The 11,517-nt window shown below is 34.1% G+C and overlaps 1 protein-coding gene across 2 annotated transcripts; it reads left to right on the forward strand.

Moving 5' to 3' along the window:
• The first annotated feature begins 882 nt into the window (after positions 1 to 882).
• LOC110384161 (protein odr-4 homolog) lies at positions 883 to 11,333 on the forward strand. 2 transcript variants are annotated; one of them, XR_010276385.1, is made up of 8 exons: positions 883 to 1,152; positions 1,351 to 1,543; positions 1,638 to 1,990; positions 2,454 to 2,633; positions 2,839 to 3,046; positions 3,350 to 3,526; positions 3,815 to 4,087; positions 11,197 to 11,333. XR_010276385.1 is itself a non-coding variant. In XM_021345295.3 (7 exons), exons 1-7 carry the CDS (start codon positions 1,057 to 1,059, stop codon positions 4,009 to 4,011), a joined length of 1,404 nt encoding a protein of 467 aa, XP_021200970.1. In that variant the 5' UTR covers positions 883 to 1,056; the 3' UTR covers positions 4,012 to 11,143. The 2 variants fall into 2 exon arrangements, 1 of the variants encoding a protein (XP_021200970.1); XM_021345295.3 differs by lacking the exon at positions 11,197 to 11,333 and having other exon boundaries at positions 3,815 to 11,143.
• The last annotated feature ends 184 nt before the right edge of the window (positions 11,334 to 11,517 follow it).

The raw sequence follows: 11,517 nt of genomic DNA on the forward strand, positions 1-11,517 counted from the left end.
AGCTCGCGGACAGCTCGCGATCGGCTCGCGTGCTGCGCATTCGCGGCGCATTCGCCAGATGTGGACGCACCCTTAGACTTCTCTAAAAAGGCAAAACAGCTACGATACGATGTTCCATCATGAAGTCCATTTCGTATCTTCTAACTATCATCAGATCAGTTTGACAGAAGCATAGATATTATAGTAGGTATTGTCATCAGAACTAGGGTAGGTCAGGTTCAGCCACGATCTAGTATTTTAACTAGTAACTCGGTGAGTACCTACCTACTTTCTTATACTTCTTGTGCCTACTATAGTTCTCTCAAAGTAGATAGGTAATCAAAATCGAAGGAAAACAGGAAAAGACGTCTGAATTTGACGACTATGGAACAATATTATATAGGTATTTGTTGGTTTTAGTTCCGAACTGCAATTAAGCCCGGCGAGAACAGCATTCAATGAAAAACGGAAATGCGCTCTTTAGCTTTCAAGTATTTTTATCCAGGCCTCCTGAAAGTAACGCTGGTGGCAAAGAAAATGAGACAATGTTTGTCGTGGTATGAAGTGGTATTGGTACCGGTAGAGGTATACAATAAGGTGTGAGACGATTGCTACAAAGAATGAATGCGAATTACAGTTGTAGATAGACGGTGAAGTAGATCATGGAAAATGTGGTTTTATTGCTAGCAACATAAATAAGAAGAGAGAGGAAGTGGACGTCTGATATAGGGAAATGGAAGCGGAAAAAATGGAATATGTTGCCCCGACCCGAAATAACTTGGAAACCTTGGAAACAGGTACGTATGGATATTGGAGGTAAACTTTAAAAATAAAACAATCTATAGTCTCTGCCGCTTTGATATACCATAAACAATCATCGGGCAGCTGCATTTGACAGTGACATTGACAACTCACGGGGACAGACAAGTCGACGAGAGATCGTAAATCTCAATTTTGTGACACGACAAACAAAGTTGATTAAAATTGAGAATATTAAAAGTTTTGTGAATATTTCAAAGTCAAAGTACAGTAGCTGTTAGCTATATGCAATCTACTGAACAGCATAATAAATAAAAGATGGTCCGGACAGTGTATTCTCCAGAATATTGCTTACAATATTTAGAGCAATATGCTTCTAAAGAAGTATTTGTAATAGGATTGATTCTTGGGCAGGTAAGCTGATCGGCTTTTTAGATGAGAGCACAAATAGCTTGCCAGTATGTCGGTAAATATGCTAAAGAACCCCTTTCATTAACTTAAAGCATGTTTCAATCTACTCTTTCCAAAAGCAGTTTAGTTTTAACTTATCACGTACATTTATAACACTTGATTAAGAGTAAAAACCTCGTTAAAACCTCCTTTTTTTACAAGACTACTGGTGCGCGGGAGAATGTCATCCATTTGGCTCGGACCCCAGATGAGAAAAGTTCCGAAAATCCATCAGAAACCAGTTATGTACTGGACAAACTGGAAACGAAGACGTTATTGAATGTATCTGAGGCATGGGTCGCTGACCATGCTAAACATGTCACTAGAATGCTTCCTGGTGGCATGTTTGTTCAAGGTACGATAACATTTTGAAAGTTGTGTAATAAAAATAAGATTTTTGATTCAAGTTTACAAAATAAATTTTATAATATTTACAAAAATTATTTCAGGTATCTTCATAACAAGCGATGAGGACATTTTCGAGGATCCAAATAGTTTCAGTAAAGTGAAATCTATTGTGAACCACATATACAAAGCAATGAGTGTCAATCAGTACATGTTTGGTAACTGTCCTTACTCAAATGAAAGGCTAATGTTACACATGTGTACAAGTACTAAGGTGCTTACCTGTAAGAGTATAGAGGTGGGAGTACCAAGCAAAAGTACAGTTATCAAGCCCGTCGATTGGAAATTCTTGCCCAAACCCCAGCAATGGCAAAGGTTGGACTGCTACTATGAGTTTGACGATGTCTATCCTGTGATTGTGAAAAAGAGTGGTATATCTGTTAAGCAACAGTTTCAGGTACCTTAAAAGTCATTGAACTTATGTTTTTATTAATGACTAGCCGTTTTCCCGCAGTTTCACCTGCGTCCCGTGGGAGCTACTGCCTGCACTGGGATAAAATATAGCCTATGTTACTCGCAGATAATATAGCTTTCTAATGGTGAAAGAATATTTAAAATCGACCCAGTAGTTTTTGAGTTTATCCATTACAACCATACAAAGTTTTCCTCATTATAATCTATTATATAAAAATAAGTCGGGTTTTCCTCCCTGACGCTATAACCTTAGAATGCACGAACCGATTTCCATGGTTTTGCATTCGTTGGAAAGGTCTTGGGCTCCGTGAGGTTTATAGCAAAAAAAATTCTGGAAACTCGATGTCCGAACTCTACGCGTGCGAAGCCGCGGGCGGAAGCTAGTATTAGTATAGATGAAATTTTTTTGATAATTATTTGTATAATGTGAAATGATTAACTTTCAGCAAATCTTGGAATCAGCTCACAAAACAATTGAATCCAGCATCATGTTCATAGATGGTGAATTGAAAGATAATACAGAAGTTCTAGAACAACTTTTCAAAAAGAAGAAACCCAAAAGTAATTCAAAACAGATGCAACAAGAACTTCCAAAATCAATGAATGTGTCATTATTTGTGCCATTTGTAAGTAGAAGTTTCTTTCTGAACACAAGTTTTCCAGTCCACGTTAATGTGAATGAATAAGCCCACTGTATACATTCAGTCACATCTGTTACATAAAGTTATCTGTTAAGATATCAACATTCTACATGTTTCCCCCTCTACAAGTATTACCATTCTTTTTTATGTTATAATACAAATAACATTTTCTCTCTATTACGAATTTCAGGAAAACTCTCTCCCTGAAACAGTGGAATACTTAGAATGTGATGGCAGCATACATTTCAGTGGAGTGGTGTCCTCAAGCGTGTTCATGTACCCCAAGGCGACAGTCAGTGAAACTATTGCAGCAGTGAAACAAGACATTATCAGATCACTAGCATCACGGTTCACAATGCACTGTGATGCTTTAATTGATGATAATTTACTTCCTGAAGGTAAAACAGCATCTCAAATAAACTTATTGAGTTTTCAATTACACAGCTCTATCCTAGTGATAGTTAAGTTGTTAAGAGCTCACTTAACTTTCGAACTCATACTCTCTGAACTTTCTAACTCATTTGACGTTCAAAACGTGCCAAGTAGGCCTACCTACTATGTACCCTAGTACATGAATCGAGTTTAAATAAATGATTTTGAGTTTAAGTTCCCATAACAGATTCTAAAACTTTCAGCATACATAAATTAATTACCGAATTACCTTGAGACCTTTGATACTGATTCTGATTATTTATTTACAGAAAAGGTGTGTTTCAACGAGCCACCACGCCGAGTCCTAGTTCCCGTTGGGTCTCTATACCTCTGTGATTACCTGTTTCCCGGCGAAGCGCCCGCTGAGGCCCTACTGTCGGTGCGAGAGCTGTTAGACCTACAGATCACGGAGGCCGACGTTGTCTGCGATGTTGAAACGCCTGCTGGTAAATATTTTGTTTGTTTTTACTGGACAATGAATTTGCTATCAGTAGAACTAAAGCTGCATGCATGTAATATTCACCAAATCCTATTAATATGATGAATGTGAAAGTTTATATGTATGGATGCTTGTTCCACATTCACTAAAAAGCTATTCGATCGATTTTGATGAAACTTGGCAGTAATATAGCTTATTGTTTTATATAACTCTTATCAGTATGTGGGACGTAGGTACTTCCCTATGTACTGGAATTTATTTTCTTTGTCAATACTAAACTCATTTTCTTTCTCAGATACATCTGAATTCGATGCCTTAGACAGAGATGCGAGCAGCGAGGAGTTACTGGCTACGCCTCAGGAAGCCAGCCAGTTCATGTACATTACGGGAATTTGTTTCGCGATGTTCGTGCTTATCGTCTCCATCATCATACACTACTATGACGGAATCGTCGAAGTTTTCAGTAAAATATTCTCTAAATCTGTTGTGTGAAATAATATCTTTATTTATTTTAAACTGTTAAAGCTTAAAAGACTTATTATTGTTGTGAATGACTTGTGTAAGGTTCGTTGTGTTAGACTAATATTATCCTGTGTTGTTCTGTATGTTATATTCTCTTTTCATACATTAAGGAACTATACTATATTTACCGAAGTATACTAAATCATTTTAGTTTTATACGGACAACACTACCTCTACTGTGAGGACAACACTAAAAAGAGATTTTGACAGTTAGAGCGCGCGCTTTACATGCGCTTCCTTCGTGGACTGATAAACTATGTTTTCTTACGATTGATATTAAATTGTGTTTTAAAAGTGAATACAAGAAGTTATTGTGATACGAATTGACGTTTTATTTCTGATTAAGGCTAGGAGATCATACCCTAGCTTATATCAGAAGCGGGAAGAACAGAAAACGCCTAATTACCAATGGGGCGCGAATGCTCCGAATACAATAAAATTAATGATCACGCCACACTATGCGAAACACTTAAACGAAGACGAGATGACCACAGCACTGATTGCTCAACCGCAATAATGTATCAAGGACTTATCTACTCAAGGAAAACAAAGCGACATGGTCAACAACTTGTGGAGCCTATAATGACGACGACCAGACAAGATTCTTGTGTGTAGATTACTGCTTGACACACACTACGCCTGATGGCGATTAGACACCTTCTCCGCCGCGATGCAACAGGTACCCGAGACATTGGACAATCAGGTATAAGCATTAATATTTTTTTTTCTCATTCCAATTAATCCATGGAATAGAAAACAATCATTTAATTGCCCAAACATGTGTATACATGCATACACACGCAGGTGCATGCATGTAGGATAATACAATTATTAAAGGTATGTGCTTAAAACATGTTTGCCACTTGTCATGGCATACAAATATAAAACCAGAAACATTTAGCTCTATATACTAAAAACTATTTGAGCTGACATTTCAGAGCTTCGGTACTGAGTTTTCTCTAGGTTATAGATATTTTGTTGTACATAATGGGTGCCATTCAAAATATAATTTAGCACATAAGTGCAGTTTTACATGGATGTGAACAGAGTTTGCTATTGATCTATTTGATGCATACATTTTTAAGGTGAGTAAATGTACAACAATATATTTCATTAGACATCCATAAACCAGCTGGGAACATGACAGATACTCTGAGGTAAACATTTATATCCTGAGTAATTATGTATGGTGTTATTTTTGCTACACATTGAATACATAAAATATTCATGAGAAAAGAGTAAATAAAGCAAGTAAAGCTAATTGCACAGTTCATGGGGATGATGGCCAAACGATTTGGTGTTAATGCATTATTTACATACATTACTGAAATAGACAAAGGAAGTACCTATAAAAATAAGTAAATAGGATATAACAATAGGATATTCATGATATAAAGCAAATATTACAATAATTAAAATTGAAATAGTCATAATCACTTACAAATAGAGGTAGAAAATAAAGTGGTTAATTGACAACCAACAAAAACCGTGCGACACAGCTCTTGACTATTCTATGTACATCCAAAGCGGTGATAACAGGTATTAATAATGGATAATCAAATACTTTAAAGTACTATAAACACTAAACTGGTTTTTATTAATAAAGTAACTATGAAACTAAATGCTTCAAGCCAGTATGTTTCAGACAGTAAGTATGTTTTACCAATATCTTGGTACTGCCAATAGCATACATCATTGTTAAGTAAAACTTCATTCCAAGCAAATATCATTGCTTGTTATTATTTTAAAGAGTATCTAAAGTGAAAATTATAAAAATGGTAATCTTTTAAATGATCTTTTCCATATTATTAACTGTAAATTGCCTCACCTAGAAAAGTTAAACTGCTTATTCTATCTGAATGTTGGATGATATTACAGCTAACAGGTACATTATAGGACTGTAACACATTAAGGATAGTTTAATCACAGTAAAGATGCAGCAATTGTAGTAAATATTATTTACTCAAAGGATTTTACAGACTGAAGCATAATAAATAAATATAAATCAGTAGTGTCAATTAATCAGAAGAAAATATAACTCAGTAGTGTCAGTAATCTGAGTAGCCAGATCAGATATGTTCTTTTTGAAAGATTTCATTTTAATTTGGAATCCACCACTTGATGCTGAGACCAGTTTTCTCAACCATTAAAAATAACCCGAATTGCTTAAAGATATGTATACTAGAATCAAATAAATACAAAATAAAGAAATTTCGGCTTTGAAATCTGAATCGAAAGCAGTCTATATATTATTAACTTAATAAATGAATATTATAAATTGGGTCAATAAGAGATAGGTTTGAGTTGGAACAAAACAACATTAGTTATACATAAAATTGTCTGATACTACACAGGAGCTATACCATCAGAATACATTATACCATACTGAAAAGAAGTATGTGAGACAGTTAAAGAATAAAAGACTAGGCAATTAATAAGTAATTTGTCCTAGCCCATTAAAAAGTTGAATGCATACCAGGGCACTCAGTAAAACATATAGATTATTATAAATAAACTGAACCTGAACTTTTATGGATGGTAACGATACGAGTTAACATTTCTCTCTATACTCTCTTTATGACAGGAAATCTTGTAATTTCCTGGGAGGTAAGACATTTTATTCTGAGACTAAATTTCAGCACATATTGTATGTTAGACCTTCTCTCACAGAAAATTACATGTACAGTTTATGATGATTTTCTTGATTGATGTTGTGAGTCTATTCTGACCACTTATAAAATAGAAACCAAGATTGTGGAGGATCAGAGGAGTGAATTCAGTGGGGTGTCAACAACATCTTTAACAAGTCAGTAAGTACAACCACAAGTGTTTTACAGTCAACAACTAAGAAAGAGCATTGCTTAGTATTTATTAGTTTTGAACCATTAATTGAAAAAAAAAAACTGACTGATAAAGAACAATCTATATGGTGATTGGAACTTATATTTAAAGATGATGACATCTGGTTATGTTTATATTCATATATATTTATTTGCATTCCATAATGTTACAATAGATGTTGAAGAGGCTTAAAACTAAGTAGGTACCATTATAGGCCCTGTTAGGGCACAGCTAAAGAAGGCAATACTTTAAGGCACCATAAATAAAGAACCATGAGTTAAACTAGGCTCAGGGGTACTTTGTTGTCACTTTGTTTGTATTAAAATTGTTTCTACGCCACCACCTTCAATTCTGCTTTCGTATCCCTCATCAGGGATATAGTTCCGAAGGAGCAGAAAGCTTTTCCACTCACGCTTTACAACTTGTAGAGTTATATTTGATTAAATGGTATTAACTAAAAAGAAAAGCTTAAATTGAGAAGTGTAGTGATTTTAATGAATTGTTAATTAATAAAACAATACCAGACGAAGAAAATTGAATGAATAAATTAAAGATTTGTACAATTTTTACCTTGATTATCTGTTATTAATTCTTACGAGCCTCTGTATTGAGATGTGAAATGAATTGAAAGATTCATACTAATTCAGTTTGGTTGTATTGTTGAATTATTGAAATAAGACTACATAAATAAACTTTTGATAAGTTCATAGGTTGGAAGGTATGCACTATGTACTGTTTTAGCTGGTTCTATTGTTTGTTGCTGAAAACAAACGACTCGAGGAAGAAAATGGAAATTATGTATTTATATATTTTAACCACTACAATAAGGGATTAACAGAAACAATTGTAATGTTGTAACAATTGTAACTTGTAGTGGTCTGATTGAGTTTGATTGTGTTGTTAAATAATAATAATAGAAGACATGTATTGATTTAGTTCAACCATAGGCATTGCTCTAATACAAATAAGAGATGGACAGAGAAAAATGTAATTACTTGTACATTTCTCATTTTATTATGTTGTTAATTATTAAAAACTAGCGACTGGAATGCTAATAAAGAATTGAGTATTGAATAGACAAGATATATTGTACTAGTTGTGAGATAACGAATATAAATAAGAGATGGGCAGAGAAACTGACTAAAGAATTTGTATTAGCTACTTTGATCATATTGATGATTAATGGATACTAAACGAGATAAAATATGTATACATATATATTGTAGTCAGAGATAGAAGATGTAATAAATTGAGAGATTTGTATATTGTCCAGTTTGAGGATATTGACAATTACGAGTCATTTATGATTCTGAATTTAATACACGGAAGGAATTGTGTAAGGACGGTTTTGTGTAAGGAGCCGCTTGTGATAATATTATTAATCAATATTTATAGAGATCTTCATTGACACATACCTACTTAAAAAGCTGTGTATATTTTTCATAGCTCTCAATTCTTCGAAACTAAGTCCTTAAAAAATAAATTGTATATATTGTGCCAATAAAGTGTAATTGTGAAGTATATAAAATAAGACAGGATATTAAGCAATTGTATATTGTATTGAAGATCAATACAAGTGTAGTGACGCAGTTTATGAATCTAAGGCTGGATATTAAGAAATTGTATATTGTATTGTTAATGTACAGTAGTCCAGGTACTGGATAGAAAGAAGTTGTTTACTGTAATGAGAATTATATAAGCAGAAGCAATGTGTAAATACTGATTTGCACTTTGAATTATGATACTTAGTGATAAATTTTAATGTGTTAATAAGGAACATAAGTTCAGAGACTTTGTATAATAGAAGTTTTCTATTGAAATAAGAAATGATATAAGTATTTTGATGCCAATATGGTGATGTTGACTTGTACTGCTTGAATTTGAATGAGGTACACAAATCCAGAGACTGGATACATAGGATTCTTTATTTAATGATATTTGTTTGTGACTTTAGTTTATTTAGTGATATACATAAGTATGTTGTCGTCGATATGTTCATATTGACTTGTAATATTGAAATTTGAATGTATTGATAAAGTATGTGTAAGATAAGAACCGAGACTGGATATAAGGAATTGTTTACTTGATGGGGAACTATATAAATGAATTCATGTCAATATGTTGATTTTGACTTGTATTGCTTGAATTTGAATGTATTGGTAAGGTACCTACACAAGTCCGGAGACTGGATATAGAGAATTGTTTATTTAATGGGGAATGATAATAGTATATTGATGTCAAAATGTTGATGTTGACTTGTAATCGTTGAATTTGAATGTATTTATAAAGAAATAAATCCAGAGACTGGATATAAAACATGTCGATTATTGAAATAGGAAATGACATAAGTATATAGATGCCAATATGTTGATGTTGACTTGAAATGGTTGAATTTGAATGTATTTATAAAGAATATAGATCCAGAGACTGGATATAAATAAAGTTGATTATTGAAATAGGATATGATATAAGTATATAGATGCCAATATGTTGATGTTTACTTGTAATGGTTGAATTTGAATGTATTTATAAAGAAATAAATCCAAAGACTGGATATAAAACAAGTCGATTATTGAAATAGGAAATTATATAAGTATATAGATATCAATATGTTGATGTTGGCTTGAAATGGTTGAATTGGAATGTATTTATAAAGAATATAAATCCAGAGACTGGATATAAAACAAGTCGATTATTTAAATAGGAAAATATATAAGTATATAGATGCCAATATGTTGATGTTGACTTGTCATGGTTAAATTTGAATGTATTGATAAGGTACATAAGTCGAGAGACTTGATAGAAGGATCTTGATGTCAATTTGTTAACATGACTAGAAGACGTAGATAGCTCCAAATAGGAGTGAATTCCTCGTTGCAGTCACAGTGATAGTAAGATTAACTTACTCTGTTAAACTTGAATGTTTTGATAAAGTATACAAGTCCAAATACTAGACGTGAAGTTGTTTACCGTAGTAAGAATTTGTACAAGTATATGGTTGCCAATTTGTTAAAATGGCAATGTACACAAGTCACAGTTTGGATTCAAAATGAAATGAAATGAAAATATTCGCAGAAATTGTTTATCGTAGTGAGAGTTTATGCAATTATATTGTTGACGATTTGTTAGCATGGCTGGAAGGCGTGGATGGCTCCAGTTGGAGTGAAGGCCACGATGCAGTCATAGTTAGAGATGGCTGGAAGGCGTGGATGGCTCCAGTTGGAGTGAAGGCCACGATGCAGTCCGTCCTAGTTAAAGATACGACTCTGGAAGGTTGGCACGATCGTGAAGCCTTGTTGGTGGACATCCTCTTGGCTTTGCGGTGAGGGGTCAAATGCAGATGTCGTGAGTTGAGATTGGCTGGAAGGCGTGGATGGCTCCAGTTGGAGTGAAGGCCACGATGCAGTCCGTCCTAGTTAAAGATACGACTCTGGAAGGTTGGCACGATCGTGAAGCCTTGTTGGTGGACATCCTCTTGGCTTTGCGGTGAGGGGTCAAATGCAGATGTCGTGAGTTTAGATTGGCTGGAAGGCGTGGATGGCTCCAGTAAGAGTGAAGGCCTCGAGGCAGTCCTAGGAACGCAGCTCTGTAAAGGTGGCACAGTCATGAATTCTTGCTGGCGAATAACCCCTTGACTTTGACCTTTAACTTTGTACCAAAATATAAACCAATTTGTAAATGTGAACACCATGTAGCATTTTAATTGTCACTTTACTCTCATTTGTCTTTGCGATTCTACATGATCTTCGCATGCTTTTACTGTATGTATCAATACATACAAATTGTAATACTATATTATTTTTAAAAAGAGTAACCATGGAGTTTCTTGCCCGTTCTTCTCCATAGGAAGCTACTTTTGGAATGGGCAACTAGAATCAAACTTAGTTATGGTTTTGACGTCCATAAGTGCTTGTAAAGGCCTAAATGAAATAAATGATTTGACTTTGACTTTGAGAAGTTTGAGGACAAACTTAGTGGTCAGAATGGCCGAATGTTAGACTAATATTATCCTGTGTTGTTCTGTATGTTATATTCTCTTTTCATACATTAAGGAACTATACTATATTTACCGAAGTATACTAAATCATTTTAGTTTTATACGGACAACACTACCTCTACTGTGAGGACAACACTAAAAAGAGATTTTGACAGTTAGAGCGCGCGCTTTACATGCGCTTCCTTCGTGGACTGATAAACTATGTTTTCTTACGATTGATATTAAATTGTGTTTTAAAAGTGAATACAAGAAGTTATTGTGATACGAATTGACGTTTTATTTCTGATTAAGGCTAGGAGATCATACCCTAGCTTATAGTTGTTTTAATTTCATTTGATTATAATTTTATGATTGATGACAAATACTGATTTCACATTTATTTTTATGTACAGCAATACTTATCGTGTAATTTGAACTGTCTTTCGCATTTTATTAAATAACGTTTTTTACTCTATTATGAGTTTCATTTATCTCCTATAACTTGCTTGATGATATGATAACAATCCCTATTCGTAAATGTTTGGTTCCATGGAATATAGGAACTTTAATTGTAGTGTTATTATTGTGAGCGGCGTTAATATATAAATATGTATAAGAACCCGACCCTACGTGATTGGAGTATAAAAACTACGACTACG

The sequence above is a fragment of the Helicoverpa armigera genome, chromosome 4 (assembly GCF_030705265.1).
Source record: "Helicoverpa armigera isolate CAAS_96S chromosome 4, ASM3070526v1, whole genome shotgun sequence".
NCBI lineage: Eukaryota > Metazoa > Arthropoda > Insecta > Lepidoptera > Noctuidae > Helicoverpa > Helicoverpa armigera.

Bases quoted from the DNA above. Each gene is read 5' to 3' on its own strand.
- LOC110384161 (XM_021345295.3), top strand. From the start codon at position 1,057: ATGGTCCGGACAGTGTATTCTCCAGAATATTGCTTACAATATTTAGAG. The intron at 1,153-1,350 runs GTAAGCTGATCG...TTTTTTTACAAG, and splicing joins TAGGATTGATTCTTGGGCAG to ACTACTGGTGCGCGGGAGAA. The intron at 3,047-3,349 runs GTAAAACAGCAT...ATTTATTTACAG, and splicing joins TGATAATTTACTTCCTGAAG to AAAAGGTGTGTTTCAACGAG.